General features: G+C 32.1%; 2 protein-coding genes and 1 non-coding gene across 4 annotated transcripts; 1 reads left to right on the plus strand and 2 right to left on the minus strand.

Annotated features, from left to right (window-relative positions):
- The first annotated feature begins 3487 nt into the window (after nucleotides 1–3487).
- TRNAG-GCC (transfer RNA glycine (anticodon GCC)) lies at nucleotides 3488–3558 on the plus strand. The gene has a single exon. It is a non-coding gene; the product is annotated as a tRNA-Gly (tRNA).
- A 6283-nt stretch (nucleotides 3559–9841) lies between these two features.
- Nucleotides 9842–12686, minus strand: LOC100500028 (uncharacterized). Of its 2 annotated transcripts, none has more exons than NM_001248884.1 (6): nucleotides 12510–12534; nucleotides 12317–12384; nucleotides 10784–10943; nucleotides 10315–10371; nucleotides 10164–10223; nucleotides 9842–10048 (listed from the first exon to the last, which is right to left on the minus strand). In NM_001248884.1, exons 2-6 carry the CDS (start codon nucleotides 12328–12330, stop codon nucleotides 9959–9961), a joined length of 381 nt encoding a protein of 126 aa, NP_001235813.1. In that variant the 5' UTR covers nucleotides 12331–12384; nucleotides 12510–12534; the 3' UTR covers nucleotides 9842–9958. The 2 variants fall into 2 exon arrangements, with proteins under 2 accessions (NP_001235813.1, XP_014618012.1); XM_014762526.3 differs by lacking the exon at nucleotides 12510–12534 and adding an exon at nucleotides 12606–12686 and having other exon boundaries at nucleotides 9879–10048.
- Nucleotides 12687–13930: 1244 nt separating this feature from the next.
- On the minus strand, nucleotides 13931–19051 carry LOC100820500 (outer envelope protein 39, chloroplastic). The gene is made up of 11 exons (XM_006588610.3): nucleotides 18949–19051; nucleotides 18731–18797; nucleotides 18604–18639; nucleotides 18343–18487; nucleotides 17746–17910; nucleotides 17497–17567; nucleotides 17326–17404; nucleotides 16961–17076; nucleotides 16020–16167; nucleotides 14741–14810; nucleotides 13931–14414 (listed from the first exon to the last, which is right to left on the minus strand). Exons 1-11 carry the CDS (start codon nucleotides 18980–18982, stop codon nucleotides 14257–14259), a joined length of 1089 nt encoding a protein of 362 aa, XP_006588673.2. The 5' UTR covers nucleotides 18983–19051; the 3' UTR covers nucleotides 13931–14256.
- Nucleotides 19052–20053: the final 1002 nt, after the last annotated feature.

The following is a 20053-nucleotide window of genomic DNA, read 5'->3' on the forward strand; positions in this document are numbered from 1 at the left end:
TTGTATCTGATTCATTTAATAAAAAATTTAGCTTATAAAAAATATTATATTTTTAAAAAATAGAAAAAATTAAATGTTTTGATTTGTTGACCCAACTCAACCCAATCGTTTACAAACGGATTGATTTAGGATGGATTTCTTTTTCTTCTTCTTAGAAAACCTATCCAAATCAACCCATTCAAATTTGATTAAGTTAATCAAGAGTTTGATCAAATCCAACCAAAACCGACCCGCTTATACCCCTAATCTTAAAAACCATAAAATGTAATTTTTAATATTTTAATATGCAATGATAATTTCTTTTACAAAAATAATCTATGACAATATACTTTTAAATTTGTCTACTTAGGTCATTCAAGTGAAACAAATTAACTCAACTATGATCTTGATATTCACTTTGAGTGAAGGAAAAAAAATATTTCTTTTATTCAACCCAACCTAACAAAATTTAATGGATATATTTTTTACTTGAGTCTTCTAAAATGAGCAAGTGCATTTTAGCATATAAAATGTACTAACAATGATAGATTAGATTTTTTGCAATCACCATAGCTCTATATTCACCTCATATTGTTAATTAGTTTAAAAGTTATTAATGTTGCATACGCAGATGATAATAATAATAATAATAATAATAATAATAATAATAATAATAATAATAATAATAATAATAATAATAATAATAATAATAATAATAATAATAATAATAATAATAATAATAATCTTCTTTAATCTATAATAATAAATAAAGGTGATTCAGATTATTGTAAGTGTTCATTGGTCTTTACTTTTATTTGTTTATTTTACCTTCAAATTGTCTTTGTATGTTTAAAACAAAAATAACAACAGTCATACATAGACGGAGAATAAAAAAATGAAAAATCTTTATTCTTTTTTTTCACTTCTATCCACTTTCTCACCAATGGAAGTTATTCAATTGTAACTATAAACCACTTCAAACGTGAAAATTACACTCTTTTTTTATGCATATTATCAATATAATTGTACCGTTCCTCAAAGCTCTCATTCAAGTATAGTTGTTCTAATTTTTTTCTCTCCCAAATCATATTTGTGTTCTTTTATTTTTCATATTATTTCAATGTTATCGCATTCTCCACTCTTTCTACAATTTTAATCAAAGGTGTTTCCCTTAATGACAATTTTTTTTGTACATATAGATCAAATCCTAATTTTCTCTGTTCTTTTTTCTCTCATGATCCTTCTCCCCTAATCCTTTTCATCACTTTATGTATTTATCTTCATTTTTTTATTCCAACTCATTCTTACACATCTTTCTATATTTTATTTTTTTTGTTTGTTACTAATTACTATTTTAATTCATTTATTACCAAACCTTTTGTGGGATATGAGTTGAAAACTATCATTGTCAACGAGGAAGCAATTTATGGAAAATGGGGGAGGGAGAATATTTTTTCAAAGCCAAGATTATATGGTTTTTCTATGGCCAATTAATTATTTTTATTTTTAGTTGTGTTATTCTTAATGTTTTTTTATTTTTTTCATCTGGAGTGTGTCATGTATTGAACATAATTTAGAAATTGTAATTATAAATTATTGTAATATATTAATTTTTGATGTAATAGCACAATAGAAATGTGAATACACCGAATCGCGTTTGTGTTTCCGCTAGTGATTAATTAAGACAATTTCATATATATGTTAGTTTACATATTTTAAGACATCTTTGTTTTTCAATTGATTATTAATTCTTTATCTATTTATACTTGGCTTAATTACAATTTCGGTTCCCTTAATTTTTTCAAATCTATAATTTTGGTTCTCTTGATTTTTAATTATAACATTTGATTTCCTTAATTTTATAAATTTTTTATTTTGGTCTTTCTAATAGATTGTTAATTAATAATTATGATTATTAGATATTTAAATTAAATATAAATTATAATCATTAAAAAACTTTAATAAAAAACTATTAATCCTAATGTGATGTTATTGTTAGTGAAATCGCATGCAACAATAGAGATAAAAGAGATGTTTACGAAGAAGAGAAAAAACATAGTGTTGTAAAAAATTAGGATTAATAACTTTTTTTAATAACTAACGGTTTTAATTCATTTATAATTAACTTAATAATTCAAGTAATCAGAATTTTTTGTTAATAATATATTAGGAGGATCAAAATCACCAATTTATAAGATTAGGGGACCAAATGTTATAATTAAAATTTAAAGAGACCAAAATCATAAATTTGAGAAATTAGGATGAAAAAAATTATAATTTAATATTTATACTTTTAATTCTTTAACTTCCACAAATCACCAAGAGTCGTCTAAGACACCCATTAACTATTTTTTAAAAAACTTATTTAACTTTTAACTATATATGCAATAATTTTTGCAATGAGATTTACTTTTTAAGAGAGAAGAGTCATTAGTCTATTGTTTTTAAACTATAACTTTTACTAAATGTTTTTAAATATTGTTACAAAACATTTTTTTTAAAAAAATGTTGTATATATACTGTATTCTTTTATGAATACACATCCTTTAATTATTTCTTACAGAATTATTCTCAGCTAGCTCAAAAATATGAGCAGATTAATTGGTTCTGTTTACAACTTCCGTACGTGATCATTAATCAAACTTTCATAGAATATGTAGAATGAAGATGCAAAAGAACAAATTAGAGAAAAGAAATTAATGAAGTTTGAAGAAAAGAAAAGGGAACAAATACATTGCATATGTAATCTAAATTTGAAAATTTGAGAGCAGGCCATGGACGGATCTCTCTCTCCGCTTGACTTAGACTTCAACGTTCCTTAGTTTCTTGTTTTTAATTGATTGTCATACTCGGTTTGGTCATGCTCATGCACATGCGTCGTTTCTTATATGCTTTCATGCCCCGCAATTCTCAATCTAGCTACCGTTTCTATATCTTTATGATATCTTTTCATTAATCATTTGCCTCAGCGAGCAAGTTGATGTTTATAACTTGTAACAATACAAACAAATGCAATTTTCTTTGAAAGAACAAAAACAAATGCTACTATCTCGTTTTCCGTTTTTTGCTTACAAGAATATTGTGATCATGGAATAAGAGAATTAGGAAATTAAATTTATAAGCAGGTACTAGCTCACGGAGGCGTACATGCATGCATGCATGCATAAACATCATGAAATAAATAAGTTATTATCCCAACAATGAGTTGGATATAGAGTGGTAACGGGTAATCAATTACGGTTCAAGGAAAAACTTGAGAGGTTCAAAGTTCTATGAATGACAATTTTGTACTCACTCCATCGTGTTAAAAAGAATTGCGAGTGTAAGAAAAGCTAGAGGAAAAAGTTGTTACTTGCTACTTACATATTCCATAAATTCACAATGTGTGTGATTAAGAAAAATTGAATACCTACTCGCTACAGCCTACATGACTTGTATGCCCAAGACCGAACAACACTGTGTTAAAATATTAACTATAAAACCTTAAAAACATTGCATAACCAAACAAGCACCAGTGGTCTAGTGGTAGAATAGTACCCTGCCACGGTACAGACCCGGGTTCGATTCCCGGCTGGTGCATGATTTTGTTTTTCAGTTTTTTTTCCATAACTTTTTTTAGTTTTTTACTTCTTATAGTCAAATATACGATTGCATACCAATACCATGTTTAGAAGAAGGCAACAAAGGGACCCACAGAGGTGGGTGAATTAATAAGACAAATTATTTTATTATAACAAAGCCATGCTTGCTGTAATATGAAGCAAGGTGTTACTAAGACAAGTGTATCAAAAGATGAAGACAAATAACCTCCAATCAAGCAGAAAAAGATGTGAGTGCTAGGGTCAGTATACCGGTACAACTGTATATATGTATGAGTACCAAATGACGTAACTTGCCATACAAATAGTCTAGCTGGCATCATATGATTACGAAGCAACGTTGATCATGGCTTTGGCCAAAGAGGCTACCCTCAACCCAAAAAACAATCAAATAAATAAATTGAAAGGAATAATAATATAGTATATTTTAAAGGCATCAGCCAAATTCATGAAATAATAGTTCAAGTTTGAAAGATAAACATAAGAAGCCTTGTTTTCTTTTTAATATATTTTATGTTGCATTTTAATTAGTACGTACACTATTCACAATTTTAGTTGTTAATTTATTCATTATTTATGATTTTCACATACGTTGGGGTGGCAATTGGTGGAGTTTTGGTGTTTTTGCTTGTTGGAAGCTTGCATTTTATCTCGGCATGTTGTCAATATCTGTAATTGATATCATTCACGTCTCTCCTCTGCCATCAATATGCACGGAGCAGCAAGCTCAAGCTGTTGGTGGTTTCCACTGGTATCAATGTTTTGCAAATGTTGGTCAAATTTTCTGAAAGTGCTACATTAGGGTCAAATTTTCTTGATGCGCCTTCTAAGAAATAATTAACACCTTAAAGAGACATTTTTGCCATTCATTTTGCATACCCTTTGTCGCATGCTCAACCTCGTTATTGTAGCAGCCTCGTTCATTGAAGGCACTGCAAAAGACACACTTGAAGGTAAGTAGGTGTGCATTATGTATTATGGATTGCTCAGTCCATAATGCATTTTTATGTATTAAGGATTGAGCAATCTGTAATACATTTGCATATGGACTACTCAATTCAAAACTATACGAGGGTGATATGGTGCTGATGTTTTAACGTCACAATAATGCACATGGCAGTAGCAGGCGGTTGGGTGGGAGCATGGTGGTGGGTTTGGTGTGGTGTGGAGGTGGCGTTGGGTGGAGGTAGGGTGTGGTGGTTATGGAGGTTTGGAAGAGAGAGAGAACTAGTGTTTACTCGGAAGAAGAAGGGTAAAAGGGGAATATTGGGAATTTCAGGGGTGTACCAAGCAAAAAAAGACATGCCTTAAGTAATTACCCATTTGGGGGTGTGGCACCAGACTTATAATGTAGAATGGGTCTTTTTCTTGCCACTGAATTTTAATTAGGGAAATTGTTACTCTGACCTCGTTTTGCTATTCACACCCCCAGTGAGTTTAAGTGAATTTCTTCTCAAAATATTCTTATTTGTGCTGTACAAATTATACAATGGAATGCCTAAATTAAAATATTTTAATTTAAAAATAAAAAAATTATGCAACAAACAAATCTGTTAAAGATTTATTAAATTAAAAATCATATTTATTTTAATTATAGGATATTAATCATTATTCAGCCAAAACCCTAAATACAAGCATCTACGGTGGAAGGTTTATTAGCTCCACATTACATTTTCGATATCTCTCCAACGGGAGGGAAAAGAAGCATGACGAAGTTGCACGAATAGCAAAAATATTGTCATACACCACTCCTGTGGATGCATGCAGACTCTCTCGTTTCCAAGGCCTTTGTTCTGCCGCTGAATTCGACATTATGGACAGCAAAGCTGTTACTCTATGTTTTTAATGGAATATTATGTTAAATAAATAGTGTTGTTGTGTGAGTGAAATTAATTAATGAATGTAGAGCTTTGAATTGGACATGTTGTTTTCCTACTCTAGTTGGCCTCAGGGTGACATGACAATGCCAGAGTCCAGGTATTCATTTTTATTTTACTAGTATTTGATCTAATTCATTCTTTGTGCTACATATATGATACGTAAATGATAAACTTTTTCTACTGTTTAATTCATCTGATGGTGGTATTTATACTGATACAGTAGAAGATAAGCTTAGCCATATAAGGCCAGATGCAAAAGGAAACAGAACGCAGGGGAAAACCAAGCATGATAAAATTAGGAGCCATAACCAAGTTGGTTATAACGACACAACAACAAGGAATATTCTTCTGGTATGAATTACACAAAATCCTGAAGGTAAGTGGGCTTCTTCCTGATCCTCTTGGGCCTACTATTGGCTTGCTCCACATTGTTGCTGTTGTCCTGCACTGTATTGCTATCAACACCCTCCCTGGAAAAACAACCTTGTCCGCAAGGTTGTGTAGGGTGGTCAAGGTGTCCCAACGTTCACAGATTGTCTCCTCGGGTGCCTAGCCTGACCATTCTGGTGGAGGATGAATTATCCCATTTCCTGTCGAGAATAGAGAGAGGCTCGATGACTGGGTGATTTGACCGAATTCGCAGTGGGGAAGGAATCCACAATTGGACTAAGAGGGCCCTGATGTGGTTTCAAAAGGGAATGGTGTTAAATTGCACCGGATTCGATCATCTCATAACAAAAAATTAGAAATTAACCATTAATACTTGTCAATAACAAAAAAAAATATCATTAACTATTGGTTCGGAGAATGGTTTTAAATTGTAGCTGGGTACTTAAGTACGGCTGCAACAAGTATTTTGAGACTCCCTGAATGTATCAGGATGTAATTATGATCATATAATGTGATAACAGTTAAATATGAATTATTTTTTATAATAAAAATATTTTTAAAAATATTTATTTAACTGCTTACATGATATTTTTCTTATTTATGACTTCTTACATAAGAATGAAGGATTAAAAATGAAAAAGTTTCAGAAAACAGAACCACACTTTCTTTTTTCTCTTTTATCATTTTCTATTTTCTTTTTATCATTTCTTCTCCTTCATCAATTCTTATACTCCTTTTATAGTGTTAGGTCTCTTATGGTTATCAGAAGCCAAACTCTTGGTTAAGGTCTGACAAATCTAAAAAGCCAACAAATATATTATACACTTCATATCTAACAATTATAAACAAGTGTTTTCTTTCCTATTATCTTTTCTTAATTTCATGCATGATTCATTCGTGTATCATTTTGGGGATTAGATGTTCGACAGAGGGTAATCCCTTAATAGAAATCCAATGAAGGTCTTGCAGTTTAAGAATTAGTCACAGATGATAATTTTTAATGGAACTAAAAGGAAAGAGTATCTTAATAAAATAATTGTTAGACATAGAATGATTGCATTATGCCTATGCATCAAAGCAAACATCTAGAATTAGAACTTCATGCATCTTATTTATTTATTCTTTGCAAAGACATTTGGGAGATGGGTGGGTAAGATAAGCTTGTCATCCTCATACATCGGAGCAAGTATTCTAATAGATATGGGTAGGAAAAATTCACCTAATTGATAAGAAAAATTTCAAATAATCATTTTAGACAAATAAGACATGTTAGGTCCTAACATTCTCATCCCATTGAATTCTCTTGTATATCTTTTGTCTCTTTTTATCTATTATTTCATGTTTCTTTTAATTTTTTTTTACCTTGTCTCATCTTTTCCCTTATAAATTAGAAATTATCCAAAACAAAGTTCACGTGGAAATCGATACTCGAACATCTAAGTCTTTATTATTTGAATATTTGATACACTTATTATCAAACTGTGAACATAATGTAAAGGTTTTTTTAGCTTATCACAACGTGACCAACCGTAATTTAAAACCATATGGTTTAGAGAGACTGCTTTTGATCAAATATCTTAAATAAATTGTGTTTTGCCGCTGGAATTAATACGTGCAGAGCTTTCAATTGGAGAAAAGGACGGGGAAGAAATGTTACATGCTTGTTTTCCCGCAGAGATCTCGGTGCCAACTTCAAATGTCGCTGCCATTAGAGAAGCTTGTCAGAGTCCTGGTCAGGTTTCATTCACCTTTTTCCTTTTGGTTTTACTGTTTGACTCATGTCAGATATATATATAGATGCCATTCATGTATTGCATGCATGCCAGGTTCCAAGAAGTTTCTACGGTTTGCCCTATGCACCCCTTTTTTTGCATTTATAGCGTGATAAAGTGCAGTATATATCTTGTCCCCAAATATTCAGTATGCAGCTTTTCTTGCAAGTTTATCGATGCCAGCAAATTAAAGTACCATTAAGGTGTTATCAGTAGATTTTTTCAGCCTCATGACCATCAGCCATAGCAGTCATAGTTTCGTGCGACAACAACGTACTAATATTACTAATTTGAGAACCGATGGGTGGTTGAAGACTCAGTTAGGGAACTTCAATTCAGGCCTAAAAGAAGACCATGGCCTGCTGCTGCTGATGATGATGATGAATGTTGTGGAGTCAAGGAGTCATATACGTAAACCCGGTGGTTTCATTCTTGAAGGAACAGAAGTTAGGCCTAATTAACCATGTCTCATCCGTCAATTAAGTTCTTATTCGTGGTTTTAAATTGCGATTGTGGTGAGGCAGAAAACATTTACATTACAGACAATTGCAGGAAAATATATTGACATTGTGGTCGCAATTGTGGTTGCGGACTCCAGTTTAATTAAAACCATGTTCTTACTCTTTAGCACTTAGCAGAGTGTAGTGAGATAGTATCATTTTTAATATTATCAACATAAATTAGTGATTCATGAGTAATAAGCAGATAAGTTATTAAGAAGCTTAGTACTATTTTTAAAGGGTAGCTGAGATTGTGGTTCAATGTTGATTGTATTCGTCTTGGGTTTGCTCCGATTTCCAGCTACGTATATTCCCTCGAGTTGGCTGCAGGGACATACTTAGTACTAATTTAATTGCGTTTTGGTTTGCCTATTTCAAATGCCAAATATGCATATACAGATTTTACATTTCAGAAAAGGGTTGAATTTACACTCCTAAAAGAAAAAAATAAATTGTGAATGCTTCCCTTTGAATGTTGCCAAGTTGCAATTGAGTGTTTTACCGTTTTCAGGATCAATGAACCTAAATATGATCATTTTTAAGGACCTTCTTCAGATCCCTCTGTTACATCATTAGTTACGTATCAGCAGTAACCTTGTCTAGTGTTGTGTACTTCAAGATAAACTGCGTACTCTCATGGTTCCATTCTCATGTATTAATTCTCTTCAAGAAATGGAACATGTGAAGCTTTTCTAGAAAACTACCATTCAGATTTTGCTGCAAGAGAGTATTAGGAACTATGATTTGATTAAACTAGAAATAAATTGAATAACAATGTAAAAGATATATAACAATTAAGATGAACCAATTAAGTCAAGTGAAAAAAATAAATTAAGATTCATAATTTTCAAACCTTTCGATCATTTTAGACATTCTTATTTGAAAGAGTCAAAATTGAAAGTCACAAGGCTTGTTATTCGGTGAATATAACTACTTATAAAACTTTCTTAAAAAGGATTGCGAAGAAGTGTTACATGTTTAGAGATCTCACCATTGAGGCAATTACTTTCTGCACTCCCTGAATTCTTCTTGTATTTCCCATATTGTTTCCAGAATAATCATTCTAAAAGTAACATGGGAAATGCAGAAAAAAAAAATACCCACCACTAATAAGAAATAATCTTACGGCTGAACAGATGGCAGCACCGGTATTTTGTTATTCTTAGTCATTAAGCTTTTCATGTTTTATTGTTTAAATTTTCCTATGAGAGGCAATAGAATGCTAGGGCATTGAGTATCAATTTAGTTAATGAATTTTGAAATTCGATTCTCTTCCTCTTCCTCCAGTGTGCGTGAGTACTTGTAAAGCATTTTTTTTTTTTGTCTCGTCTTTCGCTGTGCATGTGTGGGTTTTCAATTTTTCTTGTCCCACTGCTACCAATTTTGAACTGAAACGCTTTACAACCACAAGCTCTTAATTTTATCCAAATTCATTGTGTCAAATGATGTTGTTAAAACCTGAAAGGATAGAACTGCTATACTTCCAGTTCAAGTTCAACTTGAATAAATTGATCAAAGCAAAAAAGTGATTACATAATACAGTATAAAACAAATTTATTAAAAATGAAAAATATCAACTAATGATTTAATGGTTATGAGTTCGTTTAATCAGTTCATTCGAAATGGCTATTAGGATGAGGAGTACGAATCTTCTACAGAATAGATGAAGCATACATAATCTAAATCAAAGAGAAAATATAAACAACCTGGATTTTGTTTTTGGGGTGTACAAACTGGATATGGACATTACTCGTTGGATTAAATGAAACAGCAAAGTCTTTATACAAACATAAAGGAAAATCTTACAAGTAACGCTGACAAGTGCGTAGAAAGATCAATTACCTAGTCAGATAGTATATTATAAGAAAAAGCACAACAAAGGATGCTACAAGTGAAAACATTCTTCGGCTGGATTTTGTCTCAAATACCTGAAAAATGACACAAGATCATTAAAAAAAGACATGGAAAAATAAATAATACTTGATCCTGAGAGGGAAGACAACAAATGTATATTAGTGCATTCAAGATTTAAAGTCAACATACCATTTTGAATTTATCCATAGTGCCTGAGAGGACTCCTCTCGAAGAATCCATATCATTTCCCTATATAAAATAGCAACAGATTATTAAAAAATAATGTGATATAGCAGAGAAAATGCAAATATTTTCAATAAACGCAATAGACAGTACGCACCATACGATCCAGCATCCGGTTATGACTATCCACTTCCTCATTTATATCACCTGACAACTGTTGCAATTATGCTCATTAAAACTTCAATTATAGTTGATAAAGTGAAAATTTTAAACCATCAGAAAACTGCACGTTGTTAATATCTTTACAGGATTCAACTACATCCATCTTATAAAGGGTTTCAAGAACCAAATGGATATTATAATTATAATACGGGAGAGTAATAACAAGACTAGAAAATTAAAATTACTAAAAGAAAGGAAAAAAGAATCACTTCCAAGCATCAATGCAATATACATAACAAAAAAAATGTTCCAATTTCCAGAAGGTTGCAATCCTGCAATGTAATTTTCCTTTCACTTACTAGTTGAAATGAAACCAAATGAAGAAACAATTAAAGCGTGCATCAATTACTAGTATACAGGAAGACAAGACAGGGAATCTAGGGCATGTTGCAAGAAATGTTTACTCTTTTAAGCAGATTGACTCTATCTTGCAATCCATCCAATGCTTGTTCATTATCATGTTCATCAATTTCATGGGAAGAACTTGAGGAATAAAGAGACGATGCTCTGATGCCACCCTCCTCAATACCATCAAAAAGAGCAACTCTGTTGTTGCGACCATCTCTGAAACAGAAAGAAGAATGTACAAAACGGTAATATGAGCCAAGATGGTCAGATAATAAACACATGCAAGATAATTTTCACTTCTAGACATTTGAACAGTTTTAGACTTATCAGAGTCATTTGACATTTCCATAAGTGCATAAACTATCAAGGATTCAAGATAGATAAATTAAATCAGAAGGAAATAGAAAGGCTGTCTCAGCATTTCTGATATCAGGGGGGAAGACACATACACTTAAACATTTCTAAAAAAATAAAATTATAAACAGAGATCAAATAACCCCTAAAACTGATGAAATAAAAATTAGGAATAGTGCAGCAGAACACATTTTCCACCAAATAATGAGGGAGGAGAAATGAAGCTTTCGATTTGAGTACAAAATCTTTTATCACCTCACCTATATCCTGGGCAGTAAAAGGTCACTCGATAATCACTAAACAAGTATAACAGTGGAATGACATTTTCATCAATTATGTTACACACTCATATTCATTATCCAACCACATCTTCATCATAGTCTTTTGAATACATGGGAATACATGCATAAAACTTGTTTCTCTGTGAACATCAACCACATTGTTATTTTCAGTATCCATGTCCATGGCAACAGATGCGTTAAGCTATGATGTAAAGGTGCAGACGGAAACATGCCAAGTCCATCACCACTGCACTCAATTTTGTAAGTATTCTGACACATTCAAAGAACCGACTCAAAGAAGAAGAAAAAACGTCCACTCGAAGCCTCCAATACATATGACAACATAAATAGACAATAAAAAACAGGGCTAATCCAACACAAACAAAATACAGCACGGCATTCGTAATTCATTCAAGGAAGCATACGCTGAGATATGGAACATGGAAAACACTGTTTAATCATTTAATCAACACAATTCGACCAAGTCAAGTTATAAAACATCTCTCCTCATATTGTTACAGGAATCTACATGCCAGATTGGCAGTGATAATAACTCAGTCATCACTGATCCGAGAATCAAAGCTATTGTTATTCATTCCAATTGGAATCATTCAACAGTGGAATTTGAAATCAATAATAGCACCGAAACTAAACTCATCCACAATTCACCAGTCCACCAACCTCCTCCCACACAAAAAACAATTCTAACTTGAAATTAAAAAAACCAAAGCCACCAAACAGCAATTCACAACACAAATCCCACTTATCAATCGATTCAAATCGTCACGAGACAGAAAATCCATACCCTCCTACGACGCCGTATCCACGGATCTGAAGTAACAAACAACTATTTATTTCCCAACGTAACCAAATCGAGTAACGAACGACACAATTTTTCAGAACTCGAAAGAACACATATTAACGAGAGAAAACACGAGTTCCATCCACACTAACCTTCTAGCATTCATGGCTCACCAGATCACAAATTCCAACACCGTTTCGCAAATTCTCAATCGCGTTTCCTAGCCAAAAAAAAAATACAAAAATAAAAACCACGATTAATCAAAGGAAATTGTAAGAAAAATAAATGAACAAAATTCAGATCTGAATATGAAAGGAAGAGGAAGATTCGAGAAGGTACGCGAACCTCTGTTGAAATAAAAACTTAGTGTAAAAAAGAGAAGTAGAAGGAGAAGAGTGAAGCAGAGGTTTATATACGATACGAGTGTAACACTGTAATTACCTTTGAGTTAAAGACTATAATAAAAGGTGGCAATGTATGCGTGTTGTCTAGTATTCCTTTTTTATTTTTTCTTAATTCCTGTCTTCAAAAATGGAAGAGGTGGATCTTGTTCTTTTGTAGGGTCTGTTGTCCAGCTAGTCTTGTTTTGAAAGTAACTATGAGCCTCCCAAGAAAAACGTTAAATTGGTATTATTCATCATATTTTAATATAGTCATAAATTATGTCGTGGTCCAAGTGAAATAGATTTAAATTCAAGTTTTGACTTTGAATCTTACCGATAAAAAAAAAAATATATATATATATATATATATTAAAAAGAGATCACATTAAAAATAATTAATTAGATTTTTGATAAAATTAATAAATATTTCACGCAATGATAAAAAAAAAAACATTTTAAATGTGGCTTGAAGACTAAATGTAGTTCACACCTGATAGCTAAACCGGATTAAATTTTTGGTACATTATTCTCTACTCCTATACTTAATAACATATTTGATTGATTTTGCTATTCTTTATTCTCTATAAATTGAATTGTTTAGGGCTTTCACTCCTCTCATCTGTATAATTACATCTTTCACAATTTAAGAAAAAGTATCTTGTTGAAGAGTTTTTGGCAAACTCAATTTACCTCACTTAAGTTTGACTAACAATTTAGGTAACACTTTATAATTGAAGGATTATGATCATATTTCTTACCCTTTTGACCAAGAGTAACTTAACTTTCTCGCGATGCATATAGCAAACACCAAATAACATGTGAATACTTTTTGGCACACTATCTCGTTGTCCTGTGTGGTGAATAACCCATATCTTTTATTGTCATTCAACCCAACTTTTGAGGCTATGTTTGTTTTCGCGTTTAATCACATTGAACGCCAAAAAAATTTCTTACAAAAATTACATTTAATATGTCTCAAAATGCGTGATTTCTATAATACAAACACACACTAAGTTTCCTAAAAATGTATAGACCTGTCTTTTAACTATAATAATGGTCTTTTATAGTTATATTATAGAGTGAACAATGATATCACCCATTAATTATTTTGGGAAGACTCTTTTAACTAAAAAGTTAACAAAATATCTTTAAAAAAGAATTTATTATTTTTTTACCTCATTAATTAATGCATCTCCATGACTTTACTTTTTTTATAAAAAAAATAAATGCAATGAACAATATTTTAAAAGGGTCTATTTTAGGATTAAGATTATTTTTCCAATGAAATATTATAAATAAAAATAGAACTAAAATATGACAAGACATTCCAGTAGGTTAAGCCAAATAGAATATCATACACCTGAGAGAAAGACTCGATAAACGTGGACTAGCACTAGCAATAACACATCATAGGGCAAAGGGCAAGAAAGTTGTAACACAAATTGAAGGGTGGCATTAATGAAGCTTAATGACTACCTCTATTAGTGAAACAAAGTTTTTTTTTTCTTTCTTAATTTGCAAAGAATGAGGAATCTGTACATTAGGCATCTTAGGTTGCTGTCTGAAAAACCAGCAAAAATCCTTCAAACTAAGATGTTAAGAAGCTCGAGTCACGATTTTAAACATTTTTGTAACATTCAACGCTTTTTTGTACAAACTAAAGAATGAAGAAGCCTGGAAAATTTGGCCACATTAAGCCATGTTAGCATTCACAGAATCAGATCACTAATTCCAAAATATGTAGTTCCTTGTTGAAAGGCATTAATGGCATAATCAACTTGTATTTGAGCCAACGGGGTTTTGAATCGAATGCCACCCCCAATCCCAAATCCAATTCCTGGTTTACCACGTCTCTCTCCTGGATTGTCTGCAATTATTATCATTGGATCGAAATATTAAAACAACTAAGATATCATTGCAATTTAACACATCTTGAGAGTTAAAACAAATGATAGTCATACTATAACGATAGTTAAAAAAGTGATAGTGATGCTAAAAAGATCTAAAGCCAACATTGTTGAAGAGATCTAGGCATGTTAGTATTTGAATTAGATTCATGATGAGAAATAAGCAATTATTTTTTTACGGTAAAGATAAAGTAGCATAATTGTTTCTACTTTTTCATGGTATCACCATGATTTTGAGGAATAGAATTGATTTTTGGTGTTATCCAAACATATTAATGAAACTTACTGGGAACTTTATAACTGCTCCACAGGTCAGATCCACAGTCCAGGAAGATAACTCCTGTTAGTTTCTTGTTCTGCAAATGGAGTATGTAAGGTGATCAGCAACAATGATCGGTAGAAATGATAAATATAAGAAATGCTTAGAAAGGAGTCACGGTGGATATCTATGGAGATTTTAATCAGTATCTTATATGATAATGCCAATAGCCAAAAAGATCTAAGTACTGGGAATTTATTTAGAACATTACACATCATGTTTTGTTCTTGACATGAAGATGCTTTTTAATTATAGAACTTTATGCTACAGATGAAAACCATGCTTTGGTCACTAACAGTGAAACTTGCTAGCAAAGAGATTTCTTGTTGGTTAAATCATTACTATAGATGCAAGAGAAAATCAAATTATGATCAAATCAAGGATGGAATATAGCTTATATTTTGGTAATTATTTAAACCCCTGAAGATGTAATGTCTCACTGCAAGATTGATAAGTGATAGCATCTTGCCAATGGTATCAGGAAACAAAAGTAACTATTAAGCAATCAGGAAGACAATGTTGAGAGTCTGGAGTAGAATGAAGAATTATGATACAGCTGAGGAGCATAACAGAACAAGTGGCAGAAGGCAGGTTTACTCAAGCAGAGAAGTAATCTTCACAATAAAAATGTCTATAATCATTGTCCCATTTTTCTTTTTGGTCTTCAGAAGCAATCCTGTTACAAATAAAAACTTCGTACCCCATTGCCCAGAGACTCTTCGCTATGCGAAGGTATGGGGGAGGGATGTTGTACGCAGCCTTACCCTTGCATATGCAAAGAGGCTGTTTCCGGATTCGAACCCATGACCAACAAGTCACCAAGGCACAACTTTACCGCTGCACCAGGGCTCGCCCTCCCTGTTACAAATGCGGTGGGATATTAATTATGGACACCTATTTCAAGGAATTGAATCTTGGTTCACCATATTGTGAGGGGCTGGCCCCTTTCACTAGATCACCTAACACAATTTGGTAATCCTTGCCCCATGTTGATTTTTAAGGTTCCAAGACAATCAATATAAGGACTCCAAACTGGCGGGCAAGATTTCTCCAAGTATAATAACTGATATACAACAAAAATCCAGCTTGGGAAAAGAAAACTTAAAATAAATTTAAATTAAAACCTTAACAAAAATTCAGCAGCATTGTTTACATGAGTATCATGTGGACAAGAAAAATGAAAAATACAGAAACAGTATAATATTATTTGTGGCACAAGCCAAGTGATGACTAATGAGCATCATACCAATGGGATTGACAATTCACTTGTAGATACCAGACACGACTGTCCAACACCAACTGCACCCTCCCCATAGCCTCGCACACTACTGGGACCACCGATTGCAAATGCTTGATATGGAGCAAAGGATCCCATAACTGTTCCACCACTCATCCTGTCAGAAAATTAAGACTGGAAAATTAATTGATGCAGTTAATTCTTTTTTATCAGCAAATGTTATTTATCATTACTTGTTAGTTTGTTAATTTTTGTTTGTGGGGGATTGGAATCCACCACCTATCTCTCCCACCCTTTATCTTTACCACCTAATTCTCGGATAGAAACGTAGATTTACTACAAAATTAAGAAGATAATGAAATTGGAAGTGCGTAAATACTGTCTCAAGTGCTTCCTTTTTTGGCATTCACTTATATTAGTATAGTTTATTTATCATTTTGTACGAATCATTCTATATATTGCTTATCACAAGAAATTATTAGATAGTCTCAAAGTCAAATAACTAATAGTGTGTGTGTTTTTTTTTCCGTTAAAAGCCTACAAAATGGACATTTAACCAGAAGTAAGAATTTGCTGCTTCTCACAAAACTTAACAGAGATTTGGAAAGTGTGTCCACATAGGAAAACGGAAAAACAAACATATCCCAAGTGTCCATAGTTCTAACCACTCTATTTTCAAGTTTTTTAATTTATAAGAAAGAATGGAGAATTCTTTATTACATGTTATGTAAAGATTAGTTGGAATATTTACCAGAAAAAAAATAGTTGGAACCGTAATAATTTCGGATCATTTATTAATTTCTCGTTCATCATCCTCGTTATATCTTGTCTCTTGATTAATGTTGCATGATAACAACTTGAACACATAATAAAACTTCTTCCAGCAGTCATTTTCCTAGTGGCTAAGGCAGTGATGCATGATAAGCACTGAACGTGGAAATAGAACTCACCGTGAGAAGAAAATTGTTGGTCCAAGTTTAATTCCTCTTGCAGCAGAAACTTCAAACCGGTAGTAGGATAGCAAGATTGGTGGAATTGGAGTCCCTAGTTCCATCTGGACACTAAACTGAATACAAACAAGTAATTAATTAATAAATTGGATATGACTTGCCCTCAAATAATGGCTACAAGTTTGCATCTTCTCCCAAAGTTAATTTTTAATTCATGTATAAGCAATTTTTTTAACTTATATGGAAGAAATTTACTTAATTTTTATTTTCTTATTTACTTCTACCAGTGTTTATAGGAAAGTTCATCCAAACAATTTTCAGGACTTTAATTTCCCACTTTTGGATTACCAATGAAGTTAACTTACGTTAGTAAAGCCGTGATCACTTTCATCTTCATAACGAGATTCTTGACTAATCACTATTATGTTGTCAGATGGACCTCCACTACGTCAAATTTAAAAAAAATCATGGTAAGCCAAAATTATTCATCAAACAGGTCAATTTTCCGAGGACTGAATCGAATAAATTTCAACAACCTGCGAGTCAGTTGAAAACCATCTTGATCTGTGCTTATAGAGCGGCCTCCATCGTGCGTAAAGTGAAAACGCTGCACAATTGATCTTAGTATCATTTTTCCAACCCAACAAACATGACCAAGAATATTCTCTACATTAGAGAAAGGCATGCATGTGGAACTTAATTCAATTTAAATGCACACAATATTGATTGCAAGGTAAGAATACAAGAATTAATGAAAACCAACATTAACTTATAAATCTTCCAACCTTAAAGTATACACCGGTTGCTTTGGCTTTGCTCGAATCAGATTCTGAAGGCGCAATATAATCAAACCCAATCGACAACTTGGACAACCTTACACCTCGACTTAGGGAATGTGAAAACTTGTTCATGGGAATTCCATGGATTCCAACCTCAGGTGAAACTGAATGCTATCAAGGAAAAAAATTAAATACTTTTTTCTGTATTTAAAATTAATTTATTTATTAGTTAAAAATAAGCTTTTAAAAAATTTAACATGAGATCATTTTTATAAACTAGCTTATGCTTTAACTTATGAACAAACTTATTTCTTTTTTATTTAATAGGTATAGTTCAATTCACAAACATATTTCAATCTTCGCATAATATATATATTTTTTGAAAAGAACAGAAAATTTTTAAGTATGATTAAATCCGATTGAAGATTAATTTCGTAACTAATCCAAAGGATTGAAATTTATAAAATATCTTGAGATATCACGGAGGAGTCTAAGACTCTAATTAGGATGCTTACCAAATAAAAACTTATTTATTTTTTATTATTTTCTTTTTCTATAAGTTTTCATGAAAAAAATTATTGGCTAGAATGCAACAGTACAAACCTTAATTGTTAAAGACGGGGGACCAATATGTAGAGGTCTATGGTACCTATACGTGAGCAATAGGTCTGAATCATGCAGCCCCTTGTGCCACGACATATCAAGCAAATCTCTGAAATAAAATAGGCCAGGGTGCTTCAAGCGAAGGCTGCATTGAAGAATGAAATTGAGATACTTGGTTATATGTATTTACACTTAAACTATAGGTACCCAATTTGATGTAAATGTGAATAGAAAATTTAGAAACCAAACCAAATCGTGTACCTGCCAGTAGCCATAGAAACCAGAATGCTAGATAGCCTGTATTCATGAAAAACATGCATCATCAGAAAATATATAACTCAACCAAAACATTATCAGTTTAGGTTTGAAGCATTGAGTAGAAGAAAACCTGCGAGGGGAGAGCATGCAAGAACTACATAGCTTTCGAGTGAAATCAACTCCAACGTCTAGCTTTGCTGCCATGCACAAAATTTCATAATGAATGCAATTACTTGGTAATGAATTAATGATATGCAAAGTTGATTAATTAACCAACTAGCTAGACTAGCTTGCACAAAAAAAAAAATGACAAATTAATAAAACAAGTTTGAAGCGAAATTAACGAACATCTTCCAGTATGGATACTTTTGTTTGCTCCCATTTCTGATCGACTAGTCTTCGGTTCAAGAACTGAAAGAAAGAATATAGGAAACGATGAAGTGGAAAACAAAGTTTAATTTCGTAATTTGGCGGCTAGGCAACGTACGTGTACATATCTGTTGGAAAAGGTGGAAGTTCCATGCTTTCTAGCTTTGACATTCTTTGTTTGACATAGATGAGGAGTTTTGTCCCCTCGTTGCTTCCTCATTTGTCTTTACCTCATCAATCAAAGAATATGCTATGAAATGTTTCCGATTATATATATATATATAATAAATAGGATATTATGATGTTTCCTACTATATTTCCTATAAATTAGGAATAAAACACAACACAATAATATATATATATATATATATATATATATATATATATATATATATATATATATATATATAATTAACTAAGTTTTTAGTTTCTAAATTTTTTTTAAAATGTTAGATTTTGACACTTAAACAAATATTTGATGGATCAAAGTCCTTAAAATTTTCATATATCATTACTCTATACCAAAAATCTCATTAATTATATATATTTAAAAAAATTTATTTAGGTTGTATGATTCAGGATTTAGAATATCTATCATTAATAGTTGTAAATATGTGGAGGAATAGGTAATCAAGAAAGATATCAAAATTACATTAAGCGTATTGATCATGAAAACCAAGATTACGCTGCCAAGCGCTTTTAACTTGAGCTTGAAATCACAAATTACATGTTGTTCCTAAAGATTCAGTTGCTGTCATTCAAGAGGTCTACCATATTAGTCAAGGAGACCAATTTCCCATGAAACCCCAATAAGAGTTCAAAGGTTTTACGACTTGCTTTGCCAAATTGGAGTCTTGTTCCTTCCTTCTTCAAATAATGTTTGTGTTGGTGAATTGAATTACCAATAGAAGAGCAGCGTTTACTTACTCCAGGATGTCCCATGACGAATTGGTCTAAAAGCTAGTTACAGCTGCCTATGCTTCACAAAGTCAAGGTAAAGGACGCAATATGATACAAATCTAATGTTTTTCATGCAAGCAATTTCCACATATTGTTCGTCATTGCACTAAAAAAATTTACAACT

This window comes from Glycine max, chromosome 10 (assembly GCF_000004515.6).
Source record: "Glycine max cultivar Williams 82 chromosome 10, Glycine_max_v4.0, whole genome shotgun sequence".
In the NCBI taxonomy this organism is placed as follows: domain Eukaryota; kingdom Viridiplantae; phylum Streptophyta; class Magnoliopsida; order Fabales; family Fabaceae; genus Glycine; species Glycine max.